General features: G+C 48.3%; 1 protein-coding gene across 6 annotated transcripts in view; it reads left to right on the top strand.

Moving 5' to 3' along the window:
* The window catches only part of COL4A6 (collagen type IV alpha 6 chain), a 253247-nt gene that overhangs the window by 237117 nt on the left and 3369 nt on the right, over positions 1 to 12761 (top strand). For 3 of the 6 annotated variants that reach the window (XM_070501888.1, XM_070501891.1, XM_070501887.1), the window contains 13 exons: positions 126 to 189; positions 780 to 854; positions 1362 to 1469; positions 1563 to 1670; positions 2238 to 2309; positions 2627 to 2752; positions 6549 to 6665; positions 7002 to 7163; positions 7351 to 7449; positions 9059 to 9205; positions 9897 to 10013; positions 10938 to 11129; positions 11844 to 12130. In XM_070501888.1, the coding sequence (XP_070357989.1) occupies positions 126 to 189; positions 780 to 854; positions 1362 to 1469; positions 1563 to 1670; positions 2238 to 2309; positions 2627 to 2752; positions 6549 to 6665; positions 7002 to 7163; positions 7351 to 7449; positions 9059 to 9205; positions 9897 to 10013; positions 10938 to 11129; positions 11844 to 12130 (1674 nt within the window). The remainder of the gene's footprint in view (positions 1 to 125; positions 190 to 779; positions 855 to 1361; positions 1470 to 1562; positions 1671 to 2237; positions 2310 to 2626; positions 2753 to 6548; positions 6666 to 7001; positions 7164 to 7350; positions 7450 to 9058; positions 9206 to 9896; positions 10014 to 10937; positions 11130 to 11843; positions 12131 to 12761) is intronic. The other 3 variants (XM_070501890.1, XM_070501889.1, XM_070501892.1) reach the window with 2 other exon arrangements.

Genomic DNA, 12761 nt, shown 5'->3' with positions numbered 1-12761 from the left:
TCACCCCTGCCACAGAGTACACAGTAGACATCCCTCAGACAGTGGCTCACGGAAGGGAAGGGGGCTGAGAGGGTGGGAGGCCCTGAGCTCTGGGCAGAAATAATGATACCCATATTGCTGTTAAGGGTTCACAGGGTCTCAATGGAGCGCCTGGGCTCCCAGGAGCATCTGGTCTACCAGGTTCAAAAGGTAAGGAGCATTTTCTCTTTTAAATGTGTTTTTTCAGAGCAAGGTGGATTTCTAGCAGGCCCAGGGCTCTCATGGGGGAAGATTCTGTGGATATGGGAAAGTGAATTGATTTACATTTTCCTTTTGGCAAAACTCCCTTTGTCGTCTTTCTTCCTCAAAGACATGTGACAAACAATGGTTTGACCCACCTGCTTTCTAGACTCAGCAGCAGAGGAGAATCTCGGCTCTAGACAGTCTCTCCCCCTGCTGAACCCAGTCCACTGAGCAGGAAAATTTCCCATCCTTGCTGTCATCATTCTTTCATTCTGGTGATGTTTGAGAGCTCCTCCTATCATCTCCTCTGCCCATAATGAGCCAGTGATGTGTTTCCCAATGGAAATATGCTGCATGTAGCAGCACTTCGTGCCAGTAGCCTGGTAGCATCCCAGCTCTTTGTTGGTGATTGGTCCCCTTTTATCCAACAGGTAATCTTGTCAAGGAACTCTTCTGGCTATATTAAATCTGAAAAGATTTTGCCTTCAAAAGATCTCTTTGTACAAAATGAGCTATAGCTTCTCCTGACCACTTGAACAATTTTTTTATATCCCCAGGAGATCACGGCCAGACACTCGGAATTTCCGGTACTCCAGGACCCAAGGGACAACCTGGGGAGACTGGTTTTGAAGGTAAGGCTGCTGTACTTTCGTCTCATATGTCTCACAGACTCCCCAAAACTGAGGATTGGAAGGAATTTTGGAGACCAACCTCAAATTATGCAACTTCTATCCAGTGCAGAAAAATTCCTGCCTGACATGTATCCACTCACAGGCAGCCCATAGTTTCCTCAAGCAAATCAGCCTACTCTTCCTTCAAGACTCGTAGACTTAAGTCTAAGGCCTTTGGAATAATGGTGTCCACTCCCTTAGTTTATAGTTATCTAAACTGCTTCTCAAACATTTCTACCCATTGTTTCTACTTCTGGGGGCACTCAGAACAAGTTTACCTATTTTTCAATTGGGCAGCACCTTTCAAATGTGAAGACAGCTGCCATGATCCTTTTCAGAATTTCTTCACTGGATCTATCCCCCTTTGCAGTTCAAGTGGCTTTACCTTCCTGCTCACCCTCTCCCGTGGAGGAACACATTGCCCAAAATGTGGTCTAATCACAGCATTTTTCTTGATTTTCTTTATAGGTGTGAAAGGAAAAGCTGGACTAGTGGGTGATGTGGGCTTCCCAGGAAACAAAGGTGAAGATGGGAAAGTTGGTCTTTCTGGAGATGTTGGCCTTCCTGGCTCCCCAGGTACCATGCTACATGACAACTTTAGTCTGAAAAAGTTAGGATTAGCCTCAAGTCATGCCCCATTCTGAACTTCTGCCTTGGTTTCACTTTTAGGACTCCCCGGGATTGCAGGCATGAGAGGAAATCCAGGGCTTCCGGGTACTCCAGGCCATCCAGGGGCAACTGGGCCCCTGGGACCTCCTGGCCTAGTAGGAATCAAAGGTATGTGTATTTGGAAGAAGGCAGTGGGGAAAAGGGTCCTTCCCTCAAACAAGGATTACAACTACTTTACATTAGGGGACACTGGCTGGGGTTAAGCCATATTCAGGGGAGTCATTGACTGGGCCACGTGAGAGATAATGGGAAAGAAGGATGAAGAGGAAGAAAGGAGGGAAGCATGAATGGGTAGAGGAGAACTTGGTCCGTGGAAAGAATAGCAAGGAAGGTTGTTGCCCTGGCGTATGTAGCCATTCCTTGACTTAGAGATTGGGCAGTGAGTCTCTGAGAGCTGGCAACTCAAGGTCTTGGCATTGCCACTCAGAGTACTTGAAGATACCTAATTATCTACCACCCTGCTCTTCAAGCTGTATTAGTCTCTAATAAGCATCAGGAAAACCTAGAGTGGAGGGTGGAGGTTAGAGGTGGTCCAGTCTCCCTTAGGGCATTAAATAATGCCTCAAGAAAGGCCATGGTCTTTAAAAGGAGGACTTTGCAATGCCCTTGGGGCATTTTCCTGACCTTTCATGATTCAGAGTTGCTGGAGCCATTTCTGATATTCTTTCCCCTCAGGTTTCCCTGGACTTCCTGGTTTACATGGACTGAATGGGCTTCCAGGAACAAAGGGGACCCATGGAACTCCAGGTTAGGAAGACCCTCAAGGGCAAGGAGAAGAGCAACAGCCCTTCCAGAAGCCTGGCAGGAGCTGGCCATGAGTTCTCGACTATGATGTATCTCATATCCTTGGACTCATAGATCTCCTTGCTAGCCCCCAATTTGGGGTGCCTTGATGTGGGGAGTAAGGAGGATAAGATTTGTCCTTCTATTCGAATGAGTTCTCCTTCCTGTTATTTCAGTATTCAGCCTCTGGTGTCTGTCAGGCAGGCCTCCAGCAAGTGAGCTAGGCACGAAGGCGTCACCCCCACTCAGTTCTGTCCTGCTCTCTTTGCATCTCCTCCTAGGACCTAGTATAACTGGTGTGCCTGGGCCAGCTGGCCTGCCTGGTCCCAAAGGGGAAAAAGGTCCTCCAGGAATCAGCATGGGAGCCCCAGGGAAGCCAGGCATGAAAGGACAAAAAGGTGACCGAGGTAAGTGAACCCAAGTCATGCCTTGTAGAAGCTGAGTAAGGCGGGGCTGGGGAGCCAGGGTTGGAGTTCCTCAGGCCCATGCAGCTCACAGGGTTGAGCTGTGCATGTCTTCACATCTCTAGGAATCTCAGAACTCAGTGGAACAGACTGCTAAGAAAGAGAGGGTAGGCCACGCCTAAGGCTTTTCTGGGAATGGTTATCAGGGAACAGTTCAACGAGTCCCCTCTAGTCTCCAGATTCCCTCCTGCTCTCCCCTATTAACCTCAGGGCCTCTCTTGCACACTTGCCCAGAGCCTGAGTATAATGATCCTGAGGGACAGGGCTTGTCCTCATAGCAAGAGATTTGCCAGAAGTTCCTTAGTGTCCAGTGTGGATGGCACTCCCAGGGCCCTGGGAAGACAGTGTGGCTGCTAGAAGGAGCCCAAGACTAGGGATAAATGTCTCCCTAGAACAGGCACACAGCAAGCACTCAATTAGGACTTGTTGCATTTACTGGAAAACAGGTTTCACCCTAATCTCAGCCCCAGACTCATGTTATTGTCTGAAGTCCCTTTCTGAGCCTCCCTTTCCCCACCTGTGAAATAGCAATAATGAATGCTTATTCATTAACTCTCCTTAGGAGTGTTCTGAAGACTCACATATACCCTACTCAATGTAAAAACAGGAAATGAATGCAGCCTAGCATCACAGCTGAGTATATGCTCTGAAGTCAGACCACTCGATTCAAATTACAGCCCTACCCCTCCCTCACTAGCTATATGACCTTGAACAAAGAAGTTACTTGCCCCTCAATCCCAAATGAACCCTTTCGTTTTCCTTGTCTGTAAAATGGGCATAATAAGAGACTCTCCCTCATAGGTTGGGTGAGGAACCAATGAGGAGTGAGGTAATGTATATAAAAGCACTTAGCACAGCACCAGGCACATAGTAGGTGCTCAAGCATTGTTGGCCATTGTATCATTACATGTTACTGGGGAAGTCAGATTTGCAAAATGTTCTGTTCTTCATAGTTCTGGGGCCTGAGGTTCCACCACATTTTGTTTATGTGCATGTTTGTACAATGGGTGTAGGTTTTTCAGGAACTCGATTCAGACATTAATTCATTTCCTGCTGCATTTTGTAGTGGTGCAACTGCTGTCTCTGTGTTTGCTTTCCTTGGGTCTGGATCAACTTGTTCTTTTCTGAAAGCCATCAACTCCTCCAGAGTGAGAGCTCAAACGGGGTCTGAGGCTGCAGGGAGATTGTGTGGCTTCTTTCACAGGAGCTAGAGAAGAGGGGACCCAGAGAGAAGCACAGGGGCGTTGCCTTTTCTGTTGTCATATCTTGACTATGAAAGCTTAGTCATTAAACTATGCATTTCCTTTAGCCATCTGAGGTAGCAAAATCACAATTACAAATACAGTAAACAGCACATGTCAAGATGGATACATTTCAGGAATATAATGTTTGGCAAAAAAAAAGCAAGTCGCAGAGGAATACATTTGGTATGATTCCATTGATAAACATTTATAAATAAGCAAAAACAGCCAGTATATTGTTTGGGGATACAAATACGCGCGGTCAAACTGTGATTGAAAAGGAGTCCTGAACACAAAATTCAGGAGTGCCTGCCTCCTGTCAAGGGGGAGAAGGTGGTGGGATCTGTGAAGGGTATGCAAAGAAATTCAAAGGTAACACTATCTTCTTTTCCTTACATTGGGCAGTTGGAACACAGATGTTCATTGTAGCTGGATTTTTTTTACATACGATTTATAAATATTCTTCTGCTCTTCTCACTATCTAATTAAAACAATTTGTTTTAAAAGAATACGGTAAATACCCTATCCCTCTGTGGGCACACATCTCTCATTTGATCATAGAAATCAGTGTGAGATGAGGATTTACCCCTAAGAAGACTTCCTAGAGCCGTCTCTGTCCCTGCAGTACTTTGATCTAAATAACTTTAAATGACACCCCTCATTTTCATATTTGCTCTAAATATTTAGAGGCTGCATTTGTATATGTCATGTTGTTTTAAGGCTCTGACACGGAAATGAGTCAGAAAAATATGCCGTCTTGCATTTTCATGTGCTCATTTAAAGCGTCTTATTCTTAAAGAAATACGTGAGCTTTGTTTTTTTTGCTATTTGAGGTCAAGTACCTTTATTTCAGGTTTCATGATATATTCGTGTAATTATAAAATCAAGAAACAGGTAGAAAGAGGAGGCAGCTCCAAAATCTGCCATGGGAACTTTTTCTAATCTGTGTGCTGCCCACACTCTACTATATGTGGTGTCTTGTTTATTGGTTTTGTGTAATTTCAGCATATATATATATATATATGTGTGTGTGTGTGTGTGTGTGTGTGTATGTATATATAAAGCTATATTTTCAGGAAAAATATATAATGTCTTTCTTTTCAGATTTTTATCTTTGTGATAAAGAAAAATACTTCCAAGGTTCATCAAGACATAATTGACAATACTAAAAGTAGAACTGCATGGCTTTGCAACTAGTTTTTATTTTTTATTTTATTTTTATTTTTTATTTTTTAATTTTGTTTCCTTTCCAGACCTATAATAATTGGAGACTTTTTTAAAATTTATTTTTTTCCTTCTCTACATTCCCTCAGCATTCGATTAATTAATGAGCTGTTAAAAACACCTGAATTGACCAATCTACCACCTTTCTTTACAAGTTTTCATGGATTCACCCTTTCTTAACTAAATATGAGGAATTTGACATTAATATTTTCAGCTTTTCTTGTCAGAAAAATAAAATTCAATATTGATATTTTTGCATTTTCTTGTCACAAACAAAAAATAAGAATCTCAACCACCAGGACAATTTATCAACAAGTTTGAATCTATTCCTCTTCATTTGAATATATTCCAGAATATTCCACAATAATAAATACATTTCTTCCGTGCTACAAGTATAGTATGGACTCTACATTTGTATACCTGGCTTTGATGTGTTTTCCCATCAAGATTACCATCTATGTATTCAACATGTGCATATTCAATAAATCTTTTGTATTAAGTTGAGATTTTTGATTTTGAACATATTATAATAGAAATCGTTCCACAAACAGAAAACACGTACAGCAGTATTAAAATTTGAGCAAACGAGTATTCTGTATCTACTCTAATAAATAAGCTTTTCTCTTTGGCCAAAAGGGGGAAGGGATTTAATACAGACAAATTTGTTCTATAGGCAATTAAGCAAGCATTCAACTAATATCATGAATTGCCTATAAAAGTGTTTGACAGTTTGCCTAGAAGACACAGAAGTTAGTCCCAGAAGACACCAGGAGGCACAGCACCCTTGCTGCCTCCGTTCTGATGGAGCAAGTGTCTGTTCTGACTGGTTGGGGCCTGCGCCCACCTTGGTCTGTAACCTTCTCTGAGCAGCATCAGACATAACTGGCTACCTTAATGAAATGTTCTGCGACAGGGAGAGTAGGTTTAAAAACACTTTGGCAAACTTCAATTCCAGGTGCACGGTCACGCCCTCTTTTCTTCCTGATTTGAGGGAAATCTGTCTAAAAGACTTCTATTACCAGTGAGGTCAAGGAGCTAGAACTTTCTGAAGCTCTATCCCAATTAAATGCAATGCCTGCTAGGAGAGAGGAGTCTCTGAGCCCCTGTCAGCTACCTTCATCTGCTGGCTGTGAAGGCAGAATGAAGGGAGAAGAGTTCTCTGCTGGTGTTCGCTGGTCTGGATCCTACCTCACCACTTCCATTTTCTCTGAGAGAGCCTGGCCCTCTTCAGGGCACACAAGACCCATGCAGCCCCTTTTATCTATTCTTTGCAGGTTTCCCAGGTCTCCAGGGCTCTGCTGGTCTCCCTGGGGCCCCAGGCCTCTCCTTGCCCTCAGTCATAGCAGGACAGCCTGGCGACCCTGGGCGACCAGGCCTAGATGGAGAACGAGGTAAAGACAGGAAGCCCCAGAGAGGGCTGGCTGTCGCCTTTTGTCCAGAGTTTGGGAGTTTGGGGAGGTCATGTGTGCAGTCCAGCCCCATCCCTATTGCTGGACACACATGAGCCTGCTCGGCCTCACGTCCTTCCCCTAGCAGGGACACAGGGGACTGGAACAGGCTGCATTTTGCTAAAAGGGTTTGGGAAGGTCTGGCACTGGGACCCCGCAGATGGCAAGGGAACATTCTCTGCCCTGGGAATGGGTTTTGCTTCCTATCAGTCCCGAGGCCTTCAGCAGCGGCCACTTCCTGCTCACCTGCCCTCATCCCTATTCTGATCTCATCCCTAGGCCGACCAGGCCCCCAGGGGCCCCGAGGTCCCCCTGGGCCATCCTCAGATCAAGGCGACCCGGGAGACCCTGGCTTCCCTGGAATTCCGGGCCCTCAAGGGCCCAAGGGAGACCAAGGAATTCCAGGTTTCTCTGGCCTCCCTGGAGAGCTAGGACTGAAAGGTATGGCTGCTTGGCTGGCTGTTGGGCCCTTTCCACTCCACAGTCAGAGATGGCCCCTTCCTGCAGCCCTGTGAAGAGAGGCCAGCTGATAATGCTCTTCCCATCCTCACCTCTGCCTAGTCTCAACTCCCCCACCACCAGCACCACCACGCCAGGCATTGACTTGCTTTCCTTTGGACTTTGCCAGGCATGAGAGGTGAGCCTGGCTTCATGGGGACTCCAGGCAAGGTTGGGCCACCTGGAGACCCAGGATTTCCCGGGATGAAGGGGAAGACAGGGCCAAGAGGTGAGTTGAGAGCATGTGCTGAGCTGATCTTGAGCTCAAGGGAGGGGTCTGAGGGCAACATCCTTCAGGAGTCACTGCTCACCGCCAAGAAAGCCTGGATGCCAGAAGCAGCTGGATCAAGTTACTCCAGAGAGCTGGTTTCTCCGCTTTGGGGATACCTCTGCCTCCGTCAGCTCCCAAGACTGAAGGACACTGCTGCTTTGCCACCATGGATCCTGACACTGACCTCCCCTCTCTGCAGTATTTCCACAGGAGTGGGCATTGGGTTTGCACTCAGATCACCACTCACCCATTTGCTCAGTCCAGAAATGAAGAACGATCCTTTACATCCTTTACCACCACCCCCCTCAGTCACACACATCCAATCCATTAGCAAGCCCTGAGGGTTTTACCTCCTTAATGCCTTGCATCCACTCACCTCTGATCACCTCCACTGCTACCACCCAGGTCTGAGCCACCAACATTTCTCACATGAATCACTGCAGTGACCTGCTAACTGGTCTCCCTGCGTCCATTGTGCACCTCTTCCAACAGTCATTTCTCCACACAGGGGTCAGAGAGATCTTATAAAAACATAAATCATCCACTCACTTTCCATGGCATAAGAATAAACCATGGCCACAAAGCCCTATGTGATGCCTCCCTCTTCATCCTCATCACCAGCCCTTCCCCTTTGCTACTCACTGTGCTCTTGCCACACTAGCCTCTTTCAGTTATCCAAAAACACCACACCTGGCTGGCCACAGGGCCTTTGCACATGCTAGTTCTACTTCCTGGAATACTCTTGCTCTCCTGGCTCCTTCTAATGCTTTAATGGTCTCAGCTTAAATGTCACTGCTTTTAAGAGGCCACTTATTAATCTCTCTAAAGCAGGTTCTCTACCCCATAGCCCCCTCCTCTCTCTCCCACTGTCACTCCACTGTTCATTTCCTTCATAGCACTTCTCACAATCTTCAGTAAGATTAATGGTATTTGTCAGGTTGTACATTTTTCATCTTTATCACCAGACCATAATCTCCATAAAGGTCTGTCTTATTCACTGCTCTGTCCCATGATCTGCCAGGGCCTGGCATGTAGTAGGCACTCGAGAAAGACTTGTTCAATGGATTAGCAAGCAAATTGGCTCATTTGGCTTCTATTAGACAGCTGGCCAGGGTCAGGGTCCCAGGCTGTGATGCCACCTGAACCTCTGGGGTTAAATGCATCCCTTTGGCCTCTTTGGCACTGTGTTTTGACCAGTGAGGGAGTAAACCAACCACCCCACCTCTAAACAAAGGCTCAGCCCACCATATTTGCAACAAACATATCCTGACTTGGCTACCACATACCAGGTCTTGTGCTGAGCCTGAGCCTGAGCCTGAGGAGACAAGATGCATATAACCCAGTCCCTGCCCTCAAGGACTATCACTATACCCCTTAAGGAGATAGATGGCTAAAAAGGACATTGTGTAAAGTATTGTGAGAGCCATCCTGGCAGTATCCAGTGGGGACTGTGGGGACAAACAAGGGCAGAAAGCTGGTGACTGTGAGGCGAAAAGAAGGCTTCTGGGGACTCAGTCTGGCCACGTCCTCTGCCTACGCCTGACATTTCCATTTCCCCCACCAACAGGCTTTTCCGGCCCCCGAGGTGCTCCTGGACAAACACCAATTGCAGAAGCCATCCAGGTTCCTCCCGGGCCCATGGGTCTACCGGGCATTGATGGCATCCCTGGCCTCACAGGGGACCCTGGGCTTCAAGGCCCTGTAGGTCTACAAGGTGAGGAGGGTGCCATAAATAGGGGACTTCTCAGAGAGCTGAGATAGCCTCGACTGAGAGGCTGAAGCAACTGGCTGGGAACCCGAGCTCCAAGGGGGCACCTTCATCAAGCATTTCCTCTGCTCCTTCACAGAGCTCCCAAACTTCTTGCCAGGAGGATGGGCCAGCAGTTGTACTTGGCTTTAGAGAATGTGTGGGCAGAGCATAGCAGCTACTGCAGACAGCTTGTCCCTCACTAATCTTCTGCTGAGAGAAAGAGGGAGTGTGGTGGAGGATAAAGAGCAATGGAGAAAGCCCAGGGCTGGGGGACAGGAAACCCCACTTCTAGTCCCAGCTTTGCCCCAACTGGAGTAAGCTAGCAGTCTGTCCAGGGCTCGGTGTCCTCATTGCTGACACGGGACGCCAGCAGTGGCCCTGCATACTGGGAGGATGAGAGGAAGGGAGGAGGAAATGGTGTGAAGGGGCTCAGAAGGGTTACGTTCAGATGGCAGTCCCAGGGCCGAGATGCAGGGACCTGACCTAAGGACTAGCCCGGGGGCTCAGCCCTGAGCTCAGCGTGCACTCCAAGATGATGGCAGTGCGCCCTCTCCTGGTGAGTCCTGGGCATGACATGCAATTCTTGTTTGTCCAGGGAGGGCTCCTCCAGATGCTCCCCATTGAGAACTCCGCTGTGGGCCTTCTCTCTCTGCAGGCTCTAAAGGTTTACCTGGAATCCCTGGCAAAGATGGCCCCAGCGGACTCCCCGGCCCTCCTGGGGCTCTTGGTGACCCTGGTCTCCCTGGACTGCAAGGCCCTCCAGGATTTGAAGGTCTGGTGATGTTGGCACTAGGGGGCAGAGGGCTTCTATGAGGGTTTAAGGCTTGGGGGTGGGTCAAAATCTCAAATCTGAGAATTGGGAAACCTGGTGGTAAAACTTGACACTACCAGAAGGCTGGAAAACTGGGCTCTAATCCATTCACTCCCACCCTGTTCTGAGCCTGTGAAGGATTAGAGCCCTACGTTCCGGAAGGCAAAGGACTGTTCCAAATCCTTTTCTGGGTTCTCTTTCAGCTCTGAAGAGCTATGACTGTACACGGTAGTGTAGCCCCCTGCCCTGCACCTCCCCTTTTCTACCCAGGGATTCTGATGTGGCTAGGAGGGGGGTGGTTCAAGGATTAAGAAAATTTGAGATAAGGTATGGCTGTTATACTTACCTCCCCTTTTATATGAGAGGTGGCAAATCAGTTGTCCTGAGTAGAGAACAGTTCTGAGGCTCAGTGGGGAAGTGGTGTGATGGATTAGCCACAGCTGCCATGGGCAGGAGAGGAGGGTGTGATTTTGCCCTGCTAATCCCAACTCTGCTTTTGCTGCCTCTGATTTGGCAGGTACTTAGTTATCTCCTATGAGAGCCTGCAAGGCCAGCCCGAGAAGTAGCTCCCTGCACTCCTTCATCCCCTCGCAGAGAAGCCAAGGCCAGGTGGCTGTGGGAGGGAAGCTGGATAGCGTGCTTTTTAAAGTGAGGACTCTGCAGCCCAAGACATCTGAGTTGGTATTCTAGCTCCACCACTCCCTAGCTGTGGGACCTCTGAGCGTCAGTTTCCTCATCTACAAATTGGGGTGGTAAGGTTGTCATGAGGATCGAGTGAGCTAACACGTGTACATAATGTGCCCTGCTTAACGCTTGGCACAAAGAGTAGCTGCTATTATTATTGGCTGAACCTGGCTCACCCCTTTTCTGCTCTGTCCCTCTTAGGAGCTCCAGGGAAGCAGGGCCCCTTCGGGAGGGCTGGAATGCCTGGGCAGAGCGTGAGAGTGGGCTACACCTTGGTGAAGCACAGCCAGTCGGAACAGGTGCCCCTGTGCCCCATCGGGATGAGCCAGCTGTGGGTGGGTTACAGCTTGCTGTTCGTGGAGGGGCAGGAGAAAGCCCACAACCAGGACCTCGGTAGGTACCGGCTCTGACAGCCAGCCCTGGCCATCCGTCCCCACAAGGACCAAGAGCTACCCTTCTCACTCCTCCCAGCCCTTGGCGGGCCTACTTTTGGATAGTGGGTTAGGAGCACCAGTTCTGGAGTCAGGAAGATCTGGGTTCAAACCCTGGCTCTAGCACTTACTTCGTACCCTGGACAAGTTATTCAACCTCTCTAAGCTGCTGCTTGCTCCTTAATGGAACAAGGCTAATTCTAGTACCTATCCCATAGGGTGACATAAGGATCGTATGAATTACCCAATGTAAAATGCTTAGAACAACAGTTGGCACATATTAAGCATCCATTAAACGTTAGCAATTAGTAGTAGTAGTAATAATATGTCCTGCAGGGCAACAATGATTACCCAAGAATTAATTGTATTGTCTACAGGTGTGCTGACTCTGAGCCACAGATTCACTCTATTAAATGCTGGTTTTACAAAGCAGATTAATAAGGGAATTATTATTCAGTTTATAAAAAGATTTTCATTATCAAACTTCCCTGGTGTATTGAAAATAGGATTTGATCAGCAGACTTCAGTGTATGTACGGTGTTCCAGGATTGTAAGGAGAGGTGTCCCTGGCTCTGCTACAAGCAGTTGGATGTAAACCCCAACCACCATCTATTCCAGTCCTAGCAGCCCTGGGAAACATCCCAGCCTTGGCCCTGTCCACCATCTCTCCTTCCAGGGTTTGCTGGCTCCTGTCTTCCCCGCTTTAGCACCATGCCCTTCATCTACTGCAACATCAATGAAGTGTGCCACTATGCTGGACGCAACGATAAATCCTACTGGCTCTCCACCACCGCCCCCATCCCCATGATGCCTGTCGGCCAGACCCAGATTCCCCAGTACATCAGCCGCTGCTCTGTGTGTGAGGCTCCCTCACAAGCCATTGCTGTGCACAGTCAGGACATCACCATCCCACGGTGCCCCCTGGGTTGGCGCAGCCTCTGGATCGGGTACTCCTTCCTCATGGTAAGGCCCTGCACTTCCCCCTCCCCCGGGGTAGAGGGAGAGGGCAGGGAACTCTGGGAGGGTCCCTTGGGTTGGTTCCCAGGCTCAAGCGGCACAGAGTAGAAACCATGGAGTTTGAAAGGAAGGAAAATTCTTGGACTGGGCTTGGCTGAAGACCAGAGAGCCCAGTTCTGCATGAATGACAGGGAGTTATGAGTGTGAGTAGAAAGGAGCAGTTTGTACCCCATGGTTCAGGGGTGAGAACATCTAGGAATCACTGGCAAAAGCCCTGACATGTCTCTGCCTGCTTCAGTTATACCACAAGCAAGGGAAGGAGGAAACACCCGATTTGGGTGGACAGTGAGGGAGAGGCTGTCCCCACTCAGGGCCAGGACACACTCTTACTAGTCAGGCTGGGCATGGCACTCCCCTCTCTTCTGCATACCCTCCTAGCCCCCTCTAGCTGCTGCCATCTCTTCCCAAAAGGCTCAGATGAGGCATGCTGTGTTTCTGTGTCCTTGCTGGGATTTTTGGAGCTTCTCCATTTCGGTGGGAAAGCAATGGCCAGTCAGGCTGTGTGCCTTGCTAAGAAAGAGCTGAGAACATCCGTAAGTCCAGGGAGGCATCAAGTCCCTCCCATGAAATTCCATGA

This window comes from Equus asinus, chromosome X (genome assembly GCF_041296235.1).
Source record: "Equus asinus isolate D_3611 breed Donkey chromosome X, EquAss-T2T_v2, whole genome shotgun sequence".
Classification (NCBI taxonomy): domain Eukaryota; kingdom Metazoa; phylum Chordata; class Mammalia; order Perissodactyla; family Equidae; genus Equus; species Equus asinus.
Note: the sequence above shows the minus strand (reverse complement) of the source record. Positions and strands in the feature narration are given on the sequence as shown.